Source organism: Alligator mississippiensis, chromosome 1 (assembly GCF_030867095.1).
Source record: "Alligator mississippiensis isolate rAllMis1 chromosome 1, rAllMis1, whole genome shotgun sequence".
Taxonomy (NCBI): Eukaryota; Metazoa; Chordata; order Crocodylia; family Alligatoridae; genus Alligator; species Alligator mississippiensis.
In genome coordinates, this window is record NC_081824.1 from 199,501 (window position 1) to 217,832 (window position 18,332).

Genomic DNA, 18,332 nt, shown 5'->3' on the forward strand with positions numbered 1-18,332 from the left:
CCCCAGGACAAACAGATACAGTGAGGCAGATGCCCTCCGCTCATCCTTTAATGGTGTCTATAAAATCCATACAAAAGGTTCCTCGACCCTGCTGCATTGGGCCCAGGTGAGACCAAAGGGCCTGGGTGGCGGCTTAGAGCCAGGCAGCGCTGGCCAAGCCGCAGGGCCAAACCAGGGCGCAGGAAAGGGGGTGCTACATTGAAGGGGCTGTGCTCCCGCCCCCGGGAGCAGCTTTTGGCACCCAGCATGCAGGGAGGAGCCCTGCTGGGACACCGAGCCCTGCTGCTGCCGGCCGGGGGGTCAGGTACAGTGCTACCGGTCTCACGCATGCCCAGGCGGAGTACGGCCCAGCCGGCCTCCACACACGTGCTTCTCAGGCAGGCTGTGTAAGCCAGGCCCCACCCTGGAGAACATGGCACCCACAGGCCTGGGGACATGGCCAAAGGGGGGACTATAAGGGGAGTTGGTGTGGGGGGGGGTGCTGGTGAGTGGGGGCCAGGCTGGCACAGGGTGGGGCTGCGGCCAGGGTCTCTGGTTGGGCCTTGAGGGCGACCCCCTGCCGTGGGGCTCAGTGTCACTGCTGGTGAAGGAAGCATGGGGAGCTGCCGCAGTACCGGGGGCTCCGGGCTACTATGCAGCCCCCACAACCACTAGGTGTGACCAGGCAGCAGGGGGCCCTGGGGAGCCAGGCTGGCGCTGGCCCCTTTAACCTGAGATTCTTGCTGAGGCAAGGCTGCCGGGCCAGTGCTGCCAGCGCAGCGGGACAGGGATGCCCAAGCAGCAACAACTGGGGGGGAGCCCCGCGCTGAGTCCTGGTGGAGGCGCCGGGACATGGACTAGCCTCATTTTTCTGTTTGGGCTTTGGCGCTTGGTGGGGTCTCTGCTCTGGTAGCTGCTGGTGGGGGCTGTGCCACGATAGGTCTGCGGGGCTCTGCGGGGCAAAAGCAGAGGGTCAGAGACTGTGAGGGGCACAGGCCTCACCCCTCCCAAGGCCAACAGAAGCCAATCCTACATTTCTACCTCTGCCATGGGACTCCCAACCCCAGACCAAGCCAGGCCTAGTCTATGCTTAGAGGCACTGAAGCCAAAGGGGCAGCTGTCCTCGGCTGCCAGAACCTGGGACAAGCCCAGAGGCACCAGCCCAGCACCAGGACAGACCCGGGTGTCAAAAACAGTCACTGGTGCTGGCCCAGATCTGGGGGCACCACCTGAGCAGCCAGGCCTGGGGCACGCTGCATAGCCCGAGGATGGCGGCAGCCACAAGCAGGGCCCTGCATGAGGTGCAGGCCAGCACTGGGGCCTGCCGCAGGCCACCAGTCTTCCCCCCCATGCTCCAGTGGGGCCTTGCTCACCCGCAAGCACCCTCAGCTCCTTCCTGCTGGCCAGCTGGGCTCTGAGGGCAGCAAGTGTGAGCTGGCTGTGCCCAGCGCCACCAGGCCAAGGCCTGCAAGGAGCTGTGGTCACCCCACCCTGGTGCTGAGGCAGCCTGTGCCTAGTTGCTAGCCCGCTGCATGCAGCAGGGAGCACCGCACCATGCCCAGGGCTGGGGGCAGGCAGCCTGGTCCCTTCCCTAGCCACTGGTCCCAATATGAGCAGCCGCCACCTGACCAGGGAGAAAGGTGCTGGGGGCTGCACCATACACAGCACAGCCCCCACCCCCTAGCAGCAGTACCCAGCCAAGCCCTCCCCGCAGGGAGGCGGGGCTCGCCCTACTGGCCACTCCCGGCACTACAGCCTGGCACCAGGCCTGCTCACCTCGGTGCTGGCTCCCAGGGTGGAGGAGGCCTGTTGCCTCTGAGCCGGGGGTGGAGGCTCGGGGACAAGAGCATGCCCTGCTGCTAGGGGAGGGGAAGCTGAGCAGGTCCCACAGGCCCTGCCCAGAGCCTGCTCCAGCCCCGGCTGCCCCACAGTACAGGAGGCACTCGGGGAAAGGCTAGGGAAGCCTGGCACTGCCCTTCCACGACGCCTTGGCTGAGGAGGGGGCCCAGTCCTCAGGGCAGCCAGTGACACCCCGACACGAGGAGCAGTCAACTCCCCGTCCCCCCCAGCTGGGCCCCTGGCGACAGCATCCGGGCTTCCCCACGGGGGCAACAGGGCTCCGTCTCCCCGTCAACCTGGGCCAGAACCCGACAGCTCCAAGACCCCAGCAGCCTCGCCTGCTGCGGGAGAGCAGTGGTGCCCGCGGTGCCTCACCTTCATCCTCAGCGCGGATCTGGGCCTCCAGGTCCTCAGGGTTGACGTACTTGTAGGCATCGTCATCCTCGGGCGGGCGGCAGCGCCCGAAGCAGAAGCAGCAGCAACAGCAGCAGCAGCAGCAAGTGAGGATGCCGCAGCACGCAGCCAGGGCCTGCGCGGGAGCCCCCGGTGAGATTCCCAGGCCAGCCCCAGCGCCCTGGGCTGCAGAGCCTGTCCCTCCCGACACGGGGCCACGGCAGAAACCCTCCTGCGGGCACGGCCCGGCCCGGCACTGCCCCCAGCCCCAGCAGGCCCCTGGGCGGGCGGCACTGCCGGACTCACCTTGAACCACCACTTGGACATGAGGAAGTAGTACTTGACGCTCTCCTCGCCAAACTGCTCGGCCACGTAGAGCCCCATGGAGCCGTACTCGTCGTAGACGCGCCGCTTGTTCTCGTCGCTCAGCGTCGTGTGCGCGTTGTTGATCTCCTTGAACTTCTCGACCGCCTCGGGGTCGTCGGGGTTCTTATCCGGGTGGTACTTCAGCGCCAGCTTCCTGCCGGGCCACGGGGCAGGCGGGGGCTGAGGGGCCGCACGAGGCAGCCGCCCAGCCCAGCCCACGTGGCCCTGAGACACCCCCCGAGCCTGCGCCCTGGGGAGCCGCGCACTCGGCCAGCGCAGCCCTTCGCAGGGGCCGGAGCTGCCCTGCTGCCCCGCGTCGGGCTGGGTCAGGCCCTGGTGCGGCACAGGCAGAGCGGGGCAGCGCCCGGGGCCGAGTACAGTTTCCTGTGCCCCTGCCCCCCCCGCCAGGCTGGGGCCACCCCCGCTCCCGGCGCAGGGACACGCGTGTTGCGGTGCGGTGCGGTGCTCTGCTCCCAGCCCGGGCCGGCCCGGCCCCACCCGCGGACGCGGAACTCCCCGGCCCCGGCTCCGGCGCCGCCCTACCTGTAAGCCTTCTTCACCTCGTCGGCCGAGGCGCCGCGCGGCAGCCCCAGGACGCGGTACAGGCTCTCCCCGGCCCGGGACATCTTGCGCTGCGGCCGCCCGGGCTCCGCCATCCTGCCTGCGGGCGGGCGGGCGGGCGGGGGTCAGCGGCCGGGCCCGGCACCAGGTGCCCCCGGATTTGGCCGCACGCGGCGGCGCAGGCGCCAGGTAAGAGCCTTAGCGGCTTTGCGCCGCGCCCGCCCCGCCTCGCCCGTCGCGTCACGGCCCGGCCCGGCCCGGCCCCACCGCCGCCGCGTTCTGCGGAGCCGCCCAGCCCGGCTCCAGGCCGGGAGCACAGCCACCCCGGAGCCCACCGGCCCCAGCCCCCGCCCAGCCCCAACGCACCGGACGGAGCGACCCAGACCCAGCGCTGCCCCCGGCCCCGGCCCGCCCCGCGCTCACCCGTGCCGCGTCCGCCGCCACTTCCGACCTGGCCGCCCGCACCTTGTACCGCGCACGCGCCACCCCGCCCCGCCCCGCCGGCGCCTGCGCGCTGCGCCCGCCCCGCCCCGCCCCGCCGTGAGCCACAGCCAGGCCCCGCCCCGCCCCGCCCCGCCCCCCGGGAAGCAGCGCGGAGCCGGCGGAGCGGTGACGCTTTATTGGTACAAAACGGCGGCGGCGGCGAGAGGCGCGGAGCCCCGCAGCCGGGGCCGCCTGGTGCAGCGGCCTGCGCCCACGGGAGCCGGGGCTGCGCCTGCCCAAGGCACTGGGGGAGCCGGGGCGGGGCGGCCCCTTCGCAACGTGCGGGGGCTGGGGCTGCTCACCATCACTAGGAATAAATAGAGCAGGGCAGAAGCCCGGCTGCACGCCCGCTGCACACGGATCCGCCCCAGCAGGTGCGGGCCGCACCTCCAGGGCAGGGGGCTGCCGTGCCAGCCTCACAGGGAACTGCAGCGGTGCCCCCTCCGTCCTCGGAGCAGGGTGCTGCAGAGCGCAGGCAGCAGCGGGAAGCGTTTCCAGCAGCTGCTGGGTCCCAGGCTAGCGGGGATCCCGGGGCGGGGCAGGAGAAGGGGGAAGGGGCTGGTCCCCTAACACGAGGCGCAGGAGGGAGCCAGGCCTCCTCAGCAGTCCATGCTCTCGCTCTCCAACCAGGCTGCGGGGGCGTCGGTGCCAAAGTATCTGTCTCCGAAGTTACCTGAACACAAAGGCGCAAGTGAGACATTGGCACAGCAGCCCCTGCGGGCCCTGCCCTGTCTTTCCCCCCCCGAAAAGAGCCAGAGGAGCCCCCAGCCTGAACCAGTCTCCCCCTCAGGCCTAACCCCACCATTCCCAATGCAGCAGCAGGGCCCAAGGAACTGCAGGAGGACAAGGGACTCACACCCAGGAGGGGCAGGAGTGCTGCAAGATACTGCTGCTCGCAGTCCCGTGGCACATGCCAGCAGCAGCAGGAGGGAGGGGGCTACAGGGCTAGGATGGGGGACAGACAGGAAGCCCCAGCGTGGCTGTGGTGGGGGGAAAGTGGTGCCGGCCGTGGGCTCACCGATGCCAGGTATGATGTGGAACTCCTCACTGACGCGCTTGTCCACAGCCGTGGTGATGATGTGGACGCGGGGGAAGGCGTAGGCCACAGAGTGAACCCCCATCTCTGCCATCAGCAGTGAGAGCAGAAAGATCCGGTCCTCCTGCACGTCGTGGTCCTGCGGCAGCAGACAGCCCTGAGCCCAGCCCCAGGAGGCAGCAGCTGCGGGTCCATGCCTGGGGGTGCAGGGGTCATGTACTCACCAGCAAGACGCGCACGGCCATCATGGCAGCAGCACCCGTGGACACAGTGCTGTCCATCAGGATGACGTAGTCCTCACTGATCTCCTTGGGCAGCCGCAGGTAGTGCAGCTGCGGGAAGTGCATGGGTCACGGCAGGGACCTCCCGGGCGCCCCACCCCCACAGGGCACAGGGGGCTGCAGCCACGGGGATGGGCTGGGCCCAGCAGGGCCCACAAAGGTATCCCCACCCTGGCCGCTGCACTCACCTCAGGCTCTCCCGTGTCATGGTTGGTTTGGATGAGGATCTTGCCCAGGCGGATGTCCTTGCACACGGCCGTGAGGGCCTGCTCCATGGTCTCCCCTGCACGCAGGATGGACACACCCGTGATCTGCGCATACAGCAGGGATGGGACACACTGCTGGTCAGCGAGGAGGGTGTACATTGCAGCCCCTGCTGCACAGCAACTACCCCCAGGCTATGCAGGGACTCAGCCCTCTGCCTGGGCCAGCCCCAGGCTTCCCACCACCCCCTGCTGATGTGTGGACCCTTCACCAGGGCAGCCCCAGCCACCCCCAGCAAACCAGTACAGCCCCCCTGCCAGGGCAATGGCACTCCCACAGTCCTGAGGGGGCAAGCCCAGGCCATTCTCCCCATGGTCCTGTGCACCCAAACTCCTCTGGAGATGTCTGCACCACCCACTCCCAGAGCATGGGGCAGGCCCTGGAGCCCAGAGGGGTATAAGGGACTGAAGGGATTTCCAGCCCTGGTCCTGGGCACTGCACGATCTGTGGGGCAGGGTGGGACAGCTATGAGGGGAGTGGGGGGCCAAGAGGCAGAGAATGCCATGCGGGCTGGCACAGCACAACCCCAGGATGGGCACAGAGCAGCCTAGCCGGCACCACCTGCTCACCCGCTGCCGATGGAAGCGCTTCCCCTCGTAGATCGTCCCCTGCGGCGTCTCCACAGTCACCGGCTGCAACAGAGAGACAAGCGTCACCACAGGGTCCAGACCTACCACACCAGGGGCTGGCGTGACCCACCAATGGAGACGCCCCGGCCAGTGGGACAGGGGAATGTCACAGCAGAGGGCAGGGGGAAGAGGGCACAGACCTTAAGCGGCAGGAAGGAGAGGGCGTGCTCGATCAGCAGCCGCATCAGGCGCTTGGAGTAGAAGATGAATTCATCCCTGGTCGTGTCCTTGTTCCTGCAGGTTGAGAGCAGAGCAGAACAGGGCAGGGAGTGAGAGCTGAGTCCTGCCCTTCAGCTGCGCTCATGAGAGGGCAGAGCTCCTGGCACTGCTCTGCAGGACCCTGGGAAGGGCCAGCGGAACAGGTCCTGATGAACTGGAGGGAAGAGGAGGGAGGGAGCAGGGCGCCACTTGGAAAGTCATGCAGCTCAGTCTCCCAACAGTGGGATGAGCAGCCTGACAAGCTGAGGGGCATTCACCTAATGAGGCAGGGCCAGGGCAGCCCTCCAAACCAGACCCTGATGCCAAGAGCAACAGCAAATTGGGGCACCAGTGGCAGACCAGCAGAACCCAGTCACCTCGCTTGCACGCAAAGACAGGCAGCACCAACCGGTAAGGCTGGAACATGACCTGGAGTCGCGGCCTGGGGGCGGGGCAGGTACCTGATGATTGTGTGCATGCCGCGCACCTGCGGTGTGCTCTCCAGGACGCTCAGAGTCTTGGGCAGCGGCTGCCCCTGGTGGGCGGAGGCCAGGGTTGCTCTGCAGGGAGATGCCCATCAACACGAGCCAGCGCCTGCCTGCCCCCGAGCACCAGCACTAGCAGCCCCAGAGCTGGTGCCTGTCCCCGTGGCTCCTTGGAGCTGGGTCCAGCACTGTCCCAGCAGAAGATACGGACAGCACCTCCTACAGTTGCCTGTTCAGCCCCAAGACAGGGGACAGCAGACACAACCCCACGAGAGAGCTGGGGCAGGGGGTGCCACCCCCATCACAGCATAGCCTAACACCTCCCGCCCAGGAGGGCCTGACAGCAGCTCCCGCTGCACCAACACACAGACAGCCCAAGTCCCAGGAGGGCCAGACTCCAGACCCCACCCAGACCAGGGAGTGGTCCCAGGGCAACAAGTGCTGTGCTGAGGCCCCCTTCACGGTATCTGGCCACAATGCACTCCCACCTGCTGCATGGTTTCAGGCTGGTGCCCCAGGGCATCCAGAAACGATGCCTGTTTCCAGGCCACTGGCAGTGGCAGCTCTATCCAGATGCAGCCAGCATCCCTTGGGCTCAGGTGGGGCCTGGCCTCACTGCCCTGGGGCAGGACTGGCAGCTGCCAGGCAAGGATCCTGGAAGTGCCCTATGGTCAGGGAGCTCCTCCAGCAGCAGGGAGGCCTGGCCAAGTGGTAGGAATTCAGGGAGAAGCCCAGCATATGCAAGGCTCCGTGCCTGGGGCCAGAACCCCAGCAAGGTCCACACCCCCAGCTGACTCCCAGCGTGTTACAGCGCAGCCACATGGCAGGACAGTCCTGACCCCGCAGCCACATACCTGACGGTGATTTCCCGCTGTGGTGGAGGGAACCCAGCCCGAGACAGCCACATCACCACAACACAGCAGGTAGGAAGAGAAACAGACACCCAGTCACTGAGCCTGGCCAAGTGGAGCTGCACCCCATCCCCCAGCCCAGCTCCCAGGCATCTCCTCTGGTTGCTGCAGCAGGGCATCAGCAGAGCTAGGCATGCCAAAGAGCAGAGCTGAGACCACTACGGTGTGAAGGAAGCTTGGCTGGGCCTGCACAGGGGATTGTGGGGCAGCACTGGTAGGGCAGGGGCCGCCAGGCAGGACCAAGGGGTGTGCGCAGAGCCACATGGGAGGAGAGCACAACAAGGGGCTGCCATGGCATTAGCTTGACTGCGAGGAGCCCAGTGAGGGGCAGGGCAGGAGGTTAGATCCTCCTAATCTAGGAGACTAGAGTGAGAGGGACAGGGCAGGCACGGTCTACAGTGGCAAGATCATAGCAGGTCCCAGGCACTCCCCAATCGCTTCCCCATGCCTAGCCCAGCCCCTCACCTTCTCCAGCTGGCTGTGCACATGCTGCACAATGAGATCCAGGGCCACAGAGTTTTCCCCACCTGGCAGGAAGGCAAAGGCGCCAGATGAGCCAGGCATCCGCCTGTCCACCCCCCCCACCCTGCCCCTCCACAGAGCACAGCCCCCAAACCTTCTCCCTCTGGCCCCATGCAGCATGGCCTCACCCCGGGGCACCACGATGTCAGCCACCTGCACGGTGGGCTCGATGTACTGCTCGAAGGCCGGCTTGACGAACTTGTTGTACTGCTTGATGACGCCCACAATGTCACGCCCGCGCTCCATGATGTCACGCTGCAGCCGCCGCACCAGCCGGATATCTGAGTCTGTGTCCACAAACACCTTCATGTCCAGCAGCTGGGGGGGGAAAGGCGTGATGCCACATGGGCTCCATGCTGGGTCCAAGGGGACCTTCACATGCTCAGCCAAAGGACCACCTCCTCCACCCCCATCCCAAGTCCCAGACTCTTCCTCCCTCCTAGAAGAGCCCCGCAGCCTGGTCTCCCCCCAGAAGGGTTGTGGGGGCCAGGTCCCCACGGGTATTCATTACCTTCAGTAGCTCCTTGTTGGCAAAGGCCAAAATGCCCTCGAAGACTATGACGTTAGCCCCATAGATGGTTTTCTGCGGAGGGGGAAGGGTCACAACCTGCATGCCCCCTCCCCTCGCGCACAGTTGCCTGGCCGCCTGCCAGCCCCACCCCATGCCATACCCAGTCCTTGCGGCGGCTGTGTGTGGTGAAGTCGTACACCGGCACCTTGACGCTCTTGCCCTTCTTGAGCTTGCGCAGGACACTGACCAGCAGGTCAAAGTCAAAGGCATCAGGGTGGTCGAAGTTGTACTCGCTGCAGGCCGCCAGCTCTTGCTGCTCCTTGTTCAGCACCTGCCGGAGGGGAGCAGCCAGACAGGGTGTTGGGAATACAGGAAGCTCAAGAACATGACTCGCGATCTGTACACGAGCCTGTGGCCCAGCCCCACCGTGGCAGAGCTCAGTAGAGACGTGGCCTGCCAGCACACCCCTTCAGCTGCCCTGTTGATGCTCCAGGCAGGGCCAGGGACCCCAGCTCATGACCCAGCCCAGCTTGGGCCTCCCCTTCCCCATTCACTGTGCTGGTTCTCTGCATGGTGATGGAGAGGGGATTCATGGCAGCCAGCTCCCAAGGCCTCAGCAAGGCCAAGGGGCTCTGTGGTGGGTTCCCATCCCCCTCACCCTGCCTGGGCACAGCCCTGCCCAGTCACCTTATAGAAGGAGTCCATGGACAGCAGCACTACCCAGGGCACGTCCAGGGCTTCGATAATCTTGTTGGCCACTGTGGTTTTGCCCGACGCGCTCCCTCCACACAGGCCTGGGGAGAGAAGCCAGCCCGGAGGCAGGAGTCAGCCTGCAGGGCCATGACAGCCCAGAGCCAGGACCCCCGGGGAGGGCCCACACCGAGCACGGGGACCCGAGGAGGGAGCTCAGCAAAGCGCCCGCCACCCCGCCCTGCAGCAGCCCAGGCAGCTCCCAAGACCGCAGAGCGACTGGCAGGGATGGGCAGTGGGAGAGGGGGCTGCTGCGGCCCTGGACGCCTCCCGTGCGGCGAGACGAGGGCAGGAAGGGCCCCCCCTGCCCTACCCCAGGCCCTGCAGAATGATGGACGGGGGCAGATGGCCAGGCGCTCCCAGCCCTTCTCTGCCCCGGGGCTGGGCACAGGCTGCTGGGAATGGGGCACCGCGCTGCCCTCCACCTGCGCCCCACAGCAAGGCCCAGCACCCCCAGGCAGCCGCTCCCTGCTGCAGCCAGCCCTGACCCTGAGCAGACCCCGTGCCCCTGGGCGGCGAGCTCGCGGCCCGGCCCGGCCCGGCCCGGCGGGGGCTGACCGATGACGAAGGCCTCGTCCAGCGGCGCGCCGGTCTCGGTGTACCAGGGTGGGCGGCCGGCCGTGTAGATGGTGCGCTGCCCGGCGCGCAGCAGGGGCGGCTCCGCGCACGACTGGCTCGGCGTCCGCTTGCGCGGGGACAGCGACGGCGTCAGGGGCAGGCGCGGCGCCGGCAGCGCGTCCAGGGAGTCCTCCCCGCTGCCGCTGCCGCTGCGGGACCGCCCGGCATCAGCCCCCCGCCCCGGGCAAGGGGCCCCCGCCCCGCCCCGCCCCCACCGGGCACGGCCCCCCCGCCCCGCCCCGCCCCCACCGGGCACGGCCCCCCCGCCCCGCCCCGCCACCCCTACCGGGGCTACCGGGCCCCGCCCTGCCCTGCCCCCCCGCACTGGGCCCAGGATCCCGCCTCGGGGCCCCCACCGGGCCCCGCCTTGCCCAGGCACCTGGCACCCCGTCCCGCGTCCCCCCAGGCTTCGCCCTGCCCCCCCGCACTGGGCACCGGGGTCCACCCCCGGCCCCCCCACCTGTCCCGCCGCGACACCGGCCGCTCCAGCCCGCCCGCCGGTGCCGCCATCTTTCCGCCGGCCGCGCGCGGGGGCTGCCGGGACCCAGAGCCTGCCCTGCCCACTGGCCACGCGCCGCAGACTACGACTCCCGGCAGCCCCCGCGCGAGGCCCCGCCCCCACCGCGCTCCCCTGCCGTTCGCGGAGCTCCTGCTGGTTCTCGCAGCCCCTCATCCGGGCTGGCTCCGCCCACTTTCGGCGCTCCTCCCTCTCCTCGCCCCCCCCTCCCCAGACGGCACCAGACACGTGGCCCCCGCGCGCCCCCCAGGGCTGGGGGCGAGGCTATACTTCTAGGCGGGCGTTCCAGCGCTGCGGCGTGGCTATAGTTTATAAGGGGTCCCAGGGCTCGGGGTGTGGCTAGATTTCTGTAGGGGGTGTGGTCCTAGGGCTGGGGGCGTGGTTAGCGTTCTATAGGCGTTCCAGGCCTGGGGCGTGGCTACAGTTCTATAGGGGTTCCTGGGCTGGGGGCGTGGCTATAGTTCTATAGGGTTCCCAGGGCTGGAGGCGTGGCTATAGTTCTATGGGGGGGGTCCCATGGCTGGGGGTGTGGCTAGAGTTTTTTGGGGGGTGGCCCTAGGGCGGGGGGCGTGGTTAGAGTTCTATAGGCGTTCCAGGGCTGGGGCGTGGCTATAGTTTATAACGGATCCCAAGGCTGGGGAAGTGGCTACAGTTCTATAGGGGTTCTAGGGTAGGGGTGTGGCTATAGTTCTATAGGGTTCCCAGGGCTGGGGGCGTGGCTATAGTTCTATGGGGGTCCCACGGCTGGGGGTGTGGCTACAGTTCTATGAGGGGGGTGGTTCTGAGGGGGCGTGGCTAGAGTTCTATGGGTGGTCCCAGGGCTGGGGGCGAGGCCATACTTCTATAGAGATGTCCCAGAGCCGAGGGCGTGATTTAGGGGCTTTAGGGCGGGTCCCAGGGCTGGGGGCTTGGCTGTAATTCTATAGGCCCAGGTTCCCAGGAGGCGTGGCCAGGGAGCTGTGGGGCGGGGCCTGCAGGCTGTAAATCAGAAGAGGGACCGTGAGCGGGCCCCTACAGCTGAGGGACAGGTCCTTGGGCCCGGGGCTGCCGCCGCAGCAGCCTGTAGGGAGGGTCCCGAAGCTGGGGATGCCCTTGGCCCCCCGGGCTGTCACCCCTTGGTGGGACGGAGGACGGGGGCCGGGGCCGGGGCCGGGATCGGGACCGCAGCTCGGAGCTGCCCCGACGCCGGAGGCGCCCCGCGCTCCGGGGGGCAGTCCAGGTTCAGAGCCGGGGCTCTGGGGGCGGGGCCTCGGGAGACGGGGCGGGGCCGCGGGTGGGGGCGGAGCCACGAGTCCGCACTGGCCCGCACCTGCCCGCGCGCGGGGCCGCTGTCCCGGGTGCTGCAGGAGCCCGCCCGGCCATGGAGCCCGCCCGGCCCGGGGCCTCGGAGACCAGCCGTCTCGTGCCGCCCCGCGCCGCCCGCAGCGCCGGCAGCCTCCGCCTGCAGAGGTGAGCACTGGCCGGCCCCGACCCCGGCTCCGCGCCTGGCTCCCAGACCCTGCCGCCCGCGTGCCTCCAGGCGCGCGTATAACCCCCGGGGCCTCCGTGCGCCCGCACCCCGCATCCCTCGCGCCCCGGCCCCGATTCCTCGGCCGTCCAGCCGTGACTCCCACCCGCCTTCAGCCCGGGGCCTCCTGCGTCCCCGCCCGCCCTGCGCCTCCGTCCTCCGGCCCCGTGCCCCCCGGCCACGTCCTCTCCTGCGCTCCCCCCCGCCTCCGCAGCCCTTCGGCCCCGTGTCCTTCCACCCTAGCCCTGCACCTCCCTCCCGCCTCCACCGCGTCCCCTCGCCCCCGTGCCCCCGTACCCGCCGCCGCCCCGCAGCCCCGGCGTCTCTATCCTCCCGGCCCCGGCCCCGACGGGCAGCGCGGGGGGTGGGGAGGGGCCTCCGGGACGTGGCTTGTCCCTCTCGGGAGGAGCGGCCCCGCCGGGGCTGGGCCCAAGACCCCCGCAGCGTCCCCTCCCTCTCTCCCGGGAGTCCGGAGCCATCTCGGGGAGGAGGCAGAACGGGGCCCGGGGCGATGAGCTCCGCAGGGGCCCAGGGCTGCGTGAGTCCGGCCTGGCCCTTGGTCCAGCGGCGGGTCCGGGTGGGTTCCCAACAGACCTGGCGAGGGGAATCTGGGGGCCCAGGGCTAGGGCAGGGGGGGTCTTGGGCAGAGGACGCCCCCCTCCCCTGGGACCTGTTCCTTCGGCCTCCCCTTCCCGCTCCCTCCTTCCACCCTTCGGTCCCGTGCCGGGCCTGCCCCCTCGCTCGGCTCCGCACCCAGCCCTGCACACCCCGGTTAGGGGCAGGGGCCGAGGCTGCAGGAACCCGGTGTGGGGGGCCGCGGGACTTCGCGCCACTGTGGAGCGGCCGCGCGGGATGCAAGAGCGATGGCGACCCCCGCACGGGGCCCCGCTCCCCCGGCCCGGTCGGGCCCCGAGGAGGCAGGGGGAGCAACAGCTCGGAGCTATCCGGGACCACTCCTAGCCTCTGCGGATCTAGACGGGGTGCCGGGGTGGTGCGGGGGGCTCATCCTGCCCCCGGGGCCCCGATACTGCCCTGCCTGCGCCGCGGCCCCGGCCTCGGGCGGGGGTCCGTCTGCCCGCGGAGCTAAGCCGCTGCACAAGGGTCCAGGGGCTGCATCCGGCCGGCGGGGCCCGAGGGACCGGGCGGGGGGAGCGCGGCCCAGCTGCCCTGCGGAGCTCGGTGCGGCCCGCTCTGCCCGGCTCCCGCCCCGGGGTGCAGCGCCCCCCTCCCCGCTCCGACCCCCTCCCCCAGTCCCGTCGCTGCCGCCTGCCCGGGCCTGCAGCGCGCAGATAAGGCTGATGAACGACTGTGGCCTGCGCCGCGCCGCGCTGCGCTGCGCTGCTCGCGGGGGGGGACGCAGCTGGGGCTCTGCAGCCCCCGGCCCTGCCCGCGGCTCGCGGGGGGCTGCAGGGCGGGAGTGAGGGGCACCGGCCTTGGGCCGAGGGCGGCATCCGGCGCTGGCTGGATCGGGCCGCTGTCGTGGAGCCGCCGGGGCCTCCTCGAGCCCCGCGACAGCTGCGGCCTCCTCTCACCGCCTCCGGCTGCAGCCCGACCCCCCCCAGCCCGCGCCCCGCGTGGCCTGGGCGCCCGCACCCCCGCAACCCGCGGCAGCCACCGCCGCGCCCAGGCCCCCCCGCCCGGCGGCCCCAGCTCTTCCGAGCTGCCCCCCGTGCCCCCGCCCTGCTCCCCCCTGGGCAGCCCCCAGCCCCGCTGCCCCCTTCGGGCTCCGCGTTGTCTGGAGCCTCTGGAGCTGCACCGCGCAGCCCGGGAGGGAACGGGCGCGGGGGTGGGCGAGACCCGGTGGGGGCAGCGCCGTCCTACGGGCGCGGGGCCTCTGCCTGCGCCGTGCGGGAGGCAGCGGCCGGGGGTGGCTCCGCGCTGTCCTGGGCCCGGCTGCTCAGTGCCCTGGAGCCCACGGTGCCCCGGCCCGGCTTTGGCCTCCTGCCTCACGGGGCAGCCGGGGGGAGGGGTACGGAGCAGGATCCGGGGGCACTGGGGGAAGCAAGAGCCGGGCCGAGCCCGGGCTCCGGCAGGCGACAACGCCGAAGCCGTCCAGCCCGTGTGGGTGGCCGTGGGGGCCTGGTCTGGCTCCGCTGTGGGGCAGCGGCAGGGGCGAAGTGGGCTCCACCGCCGCGGCGCGGGCCCAGGCAGGGAGGCACCCGGCCCCGGCCCCGGCCCCGGCCCCAGCCCCAGCCCCGCAGGACTGCGCGCGAGGCTTTGTTCCAGCCCGGATCACGTCTGGTCTCTGCGCGGAGCCGCGCGCGGGGCGTCCAGGCGTGAAACAGCTGCGAGCTGCAGCAGGGAGGACACGCACCCCGGCCGGCTCAGCTCTGGCCCCGGCTCCCCGGCCCCCGCACCACCCCGGGAGCCTCCGCACTCGTCTGGTCCGTGCCCGGGACTTCGCCCCGCCTGCGCGGGGGTAGGCGGGGCTGGGCTGCCGGGGGGCAGTGCGGTCTCTGGGACAGGAGGGTCCCGGGCCAAGGGGCAGGAGCGGCCACACCAGCCTCTCCTACTGCTCTGGGGGGTAGCGTGGGTTGACCCCAGGGCTCCTCAGTCTCTTTGCAGGCTCCGGGGAGCCCTTCCCCCCCCTGCCCCCGGAGAAGGGCCCCGGGGGGGCGGGCATGGAGCTGGAGCGGCGCCTGGCTGAGCACTGCCACCACGGCCCCCCCAGTCCTGGTCCTGGGCGCGAGCGCCTCCAGGCCCATCGGAAGCTGAGCATCGCCTGCGCCATCTGCGTTGTCTTCATGGTCGGCGAGGTTGTTGGTACGCAGGCAGCACCCACCGCATCCCAGTCAGGGGAACTCTGCCCTGTCCCCCCAACGGGGTCCGGGCAGCCACGGGCCTCCACCCGCAGGTGGTCCTGGCTGCCCCCTCCCTGCGGGAGGCTCCAGGCGAGTGGGTAGTGGGACAGGGCGGGGGTGCTGGAGCTGGCACTGAGAGCAGCTGTGTCTGGCAGGCGGGTACCTGGCACACAGTCTGGCAATCATGACGGACGCGGCACACCTGCTGACGGATGTGGGCAGCATGTCCGTCAGCCTCTTCTCCCTCTGGGTCTCCACCCGGCCGCCTACAAAGACCATGAGCTTCGGCTGGCACCGCTCGGGTGAGACTCCTACTACCTTGCACCCCCAGGGCCTGGGGGAGGGCAGGGAGACTCCTCACGGGCCAGGACTGGTTTGTGCAGGGCTTCTCTTTGGCCCACCAGGCCTTGCCACAGAGATGGCTTCCTCGGTGGAGCCCATTACTCAGGATGCCTTGGCAGGCAGGCCCACAATAGAGGCCTCCCTGCTCCTTCCCTGAGGGGAGGCCAGGGCCTCACTGCTGCCCAACGCTAGCCTAGGCGGTGGCCGTGACCATGGGCAGGCGCTGAGGGCCCTGTGCCCACAGAGACGCTGGGCGCACTGGCCTCGGTGCTGTCCATCTGGGTCGTGACGGGCGTCCTGGTCTACCTGGCCTCTGCCCGCATCATCAACAACGACTACGAGATTGAGGCGCGTGCCATGCTGGCCACGTCTGCTGGCGCCGTGGCTGTCAACCTCATGTACGTGCCCCAGCCCCAGCCCCACCTGCCCCTGCCTGCCCACTCCAGCCCCACACCCCACTGTCTGCCCCATGCCCACCCCAGCACCCCCACTGCCTGCCCCCACCTGCCCTGTGCCCCCTGCTCGCACCCCCAGCCCTGGCAGCCCCCACTGCCCAGCCCTGTGCCTGCCCACTCTGGCCTCCAAAGTGCTGTATCTCCTCCCTGCCCCCCACGTGTGTCCCCTCTGGCTCCCCTGCATGCCAACCCCTGCTGCAGGGGCCAGCTGGTGCTGGGTGCCCCAGCCAGGGCAGTTCCCACCTGCTATGTCTGGGGCAGAGCCTGCAGGGCAGGGCATGGGGGTGGGGAGCTGACCCCTTTGCATGGCCTGTGAACATGGACACCCCTGCCCTGGCCCTGCCCCAGCTTGTGGGCAGTGGCTCGGGGGCACAGGGCCCACGCTCAGCAGTCCTGCTTCTGCAGCATGGCCTGCATCCTGCACCAGTCGTCCGCACCCCATGGCCACGGCTGGGGCTACGAGCGTATGGAGAGCACAAGCGGGAGCCCCGCACCAGGGCATACCAGTGTGCGCGCCGCCTTCGTGCACGTTGTGGGCGACCTGCTGCAGAGCCTGGGTGTCCTCGTGGCCGCCATCGTCATCTACTTCAAGGTACATGCTCCGCCCCACTGTGCAGGTGTGCCCGGGGCCACAAGCTCATTCTGCCATGGGCAGCGTAGGGTGAGCACCTGTGCCCAAGGAGCTGCCCTGCTAGTCCCAGCACCCACACCCTGGCTGACATAGCTCAAGCCCAAGGGGGCTGAGAGCCTGGGGCATGAAGCTGGGGTTGTCCCTGCACCAGATCATGATGCCTGCTCTTTGCAGCCCCAGTATAAAATTGCCGACCCGATCAGCACCTTTCTCTTCTCCATCTGTGTCCTGGGCTCCACCCTCACCATCCTCAGGGACGTCTTCAGGGTCCTCATGGAAGGTGAGCAATGCCAGGTGGGGGAGGAGGGGGTGGAAGTGGGGCTGGGCTCGAGGCAGGGTAGGAAACAGTGGTCTAGCTGCAAGGGGTGGGGGGCGGGGGAGCAGAGGCAGGGCCCACTGCCAGCCGTCGGGCAAAGGGCACCAAGGGACAGCCGAGTCCCTTTCAAGGATCCTGGAGCTGCAGCTGCCCCTGCCCAGCCCCTCCACCTCTGCCCCCACAGCTCAGTACTTGCCCAGGCATCTGTCCTACTGGGCTCTGCTGAGCAGGTGCTGAACTGTGGGCTCCCCACAACGCCCCCTGCACCAGGTCATCCGCTGGGTTCCCCCCTGCTGCCCGGTCTGGACCTGCTCCTGCCTGACCTGGTGGGGGTGACGGTGCTGGCTTGACTCCGAGTGCTTCCGCAGGGGCGCCGCGGGGTGTGGAGTTCAACGCAGTGCAGGATGTACTGCTGGCTGTGAAGGGTGTGCGCAGCACACACGACCTGCACCTCTGGGCCCTGACCCTCAGCCACCACGTGGTGTCTGTGCACGTGGCCATCGGTGAGTGCCCCTGTCCTGGCCGGCTGCCCAGGCCTGAGATGGTACCCCATGCTGACTTGTCCCACTTCCCCACAGACGTAGGCGCAGACACGGAGGCCGTGCTCCAGGAGGCCACGGCACAGCTGCAGAGCAAGTTCGGCTTCGTGTCATGCACGGTACAGGTGGAGCGCTACCTGGAGGACATGGCCGCCTGCCCACAGTGCCAGGGCCCCCACGACTGAGCCCTAGCTGGACCCGGTGCACTGTGCAGCCCAGCAGGGGCCTGGCACCGCCTGCCCCTCTCCTTCCACTGCCAGCAGGCGCGAGTGCCACGGGGACCCCGGGCAAGAGCTGGCCAGAGCTCCAGGATGGTACCACCCAGGGACACCCCAACCAGGCCAACGCCACCCTGGGCCCACCCTGTAACACAAGCTGTGTCCTTGCCCGACTCTGACCTGGCAGCGCAGCCCACAAGGCTGCCCCCACCCCTGCACTAGGGCCAGTGTAGCTCTGCCCCCCTGGGTTGCCCGTGCTGCGGCACTGCCGCCTTGTCCTACATTCCAGGGGGTGGGAACTCCCGCCCCCCAGCCCCTCCCGGGGATGGGCCCTGGACCCTGCAGCCACATCCCCCCTGGGCCAGAGCAGTGCTGGGCACTGTCCTGGGAGACCCCAGTGCCGACTTCTAGGGCTGCTTATCTTATCCCTTGGGCTCACACCTGCTCTGCCAGGGGTTGGGGGAGGTCGGGCTTGCATCCTGCAGTCCAGCTCCCTGAGCCTGGCAGAAGTCCCTCCCCTGCAGCCTCAACCAGGGGCCCTGCCTGGCACTCTCCTGGCTGTCAGGGTGCAGCAGCCCTACTCTTCTTCCCACCCTCTCTGCCCCCCGGCTCTGGGTCTGTCCTGCCCTTGCCTGGTGTGGGCATAGCCCAGAGCACTGAGCCTCATGCTGGGTCCTGGGCACTGCAGGCCCGACTTGCAGGCAGGGCAGAGCAGAACGTAAGTCAGGAGCTGGCCGGGGCTCTGTCAATCCCATCTGTGTCTGTCTGGATCACTGGTGTCCCTGCTCCCACAGAGCCAAGTCAGCCCTGAGTTGCCTGCATCCAGGAATACCCTGCCCCGCTTCGCCTGGCAACCCCCACCCCCGTGCGTCTGTCCATCAGCGTCTGTTGAACCTGTGGAGTGCGTCTGTCTGTCTGTGTCTGTGTCAGTCCCGTCAGCCTGTCTGTTGTGCTGTGAGAGAAGCCTGGCTCACTGTCCCCAACAGTGTGTGGCTGCGACACCCAATAAACTTGTCCTCCTTAAGCAAGTGAGCAGCCTCAGGGGTTCTTGCGCAGGGGGGGACACAGACTCCATGCATTGGGGGGTAGGAGGACACAGGTGCTGCCTGGGTCCTGTCTGTGCAGGGAGCAGTGGCATCACAGGCTGAGGCCAACACCTGAGCTGCCCCTGCATCCTATG

The 18,332-nt window shown here is 69.3% G+C and overlaps 3 protein-coding genes across 4 annotated transcripts; 1 reads left to right on the forward strand and 2 right to left on the reverse strand.

The window, feature by feature from the left end:
• Positions 1 to 32: 32 nt before the first annotated feature.
• Positions 33 to 3,999, reverse strand: DNAJC5G (DnaJ heat shock protein family (Hsp40) member C5 gamma). 2 transcript variants are annotated; one of them, XM_059727341.1, is made up of 5 exons: positions 3,924 to 3,999; positions 3,121 to 3,238; positions 2,518 to 2,731; positions 2,194 to 2,347; positions 33 to 931 (listed from the first exon to the last, which is right to left on the reverse strand). In XM_059727341.1, exons 2-5 carry the CDS (start codon positions 3,231 to 3,233, stop codon positions 843 to 845), a joined length of 570 nt encoding a protein of 189 aa, XP_059583324.1. In that variant the 5' UTR covers positions 3,234 to 3,238; positions 3,924 to 3,999; the 3' UTR covers positions 33 to 842. The 2 variants fall into 2 exon arrangements, with proteins under 2 accessions (XP_059583324.1, XP_059583319.1); XM_059727336.1 differs by lacking the exon at positions 3,924 to 3,999 and adding an exon at positions 3,562 to 3,639.
• On the reverse strand, positions 3,743 to 10,365 carry LOC102563444 (uridine-cytidine kinase-like 1). The gene is made up of 15 exons (XM_059727327.1): positions 10,287 to 10,365; positions 9,767 to 9,975; positions 9,146 to 9,252; positions 8,619 to 8,789; positions 8,459 to 8,530; positions 8,076 to 8,265; positions 7,891 to 7,952; positions 7,369 to 7,385; positions 6,491 to 6,589; positions 5,972 to 6,065; positions 5,772 to 5,834; positions 5,127 to 5,249; positions 4,882 to 4,989; positions 4,640 to 4,796; positions 3,743 to 4,294 (listed from the first exon to the last, which is right to left on the reverse strand). Exons 1-15 carry the CDS (start codon positions 10,334 to 10,336, stop codon positions 4,221 to 4,223), a joined length of 1,596 nt encoding a protein of 531 aa, XP_059583310.1. The 5' UTR covers positions 10,337 to 10,365; the 3' UTR covers positions 3,743 to 4,220.
• A 1,306-nt stretch (positions 10,366 to 11,671) lies between these two features.
• SLC30A3 (solute carrier family 30 member 3) lies at positions 11,672 to 18,168 on the forward strand. The gene is made up of 8 exons (XM_019480682.2): positions 11,672 to 11,792; positions 14,405 to 14,613; positions 14,807 to 14,953; positions 15,238 to 15,391; positions 15,854 to 16,040; positions 16,254 to 16,359; positions 16,764 to 16,898; positions 16,974 to 18,168. The coding sequence occupies exons 1-8, from the start codon at positions 11,704 to 11,706 to the stop codon at positions 17,117 to 17,119; spliced, it is 1,173 nt and encodes a 390-aa protein (XP_019336227.2). The 5' UTR covers positions 11,672 to 11,703; the 3' UTR covers positions 17,120 to 18,168.
• Positions 18,169 to 18,332: the final 164 nt, after the last annotated feature.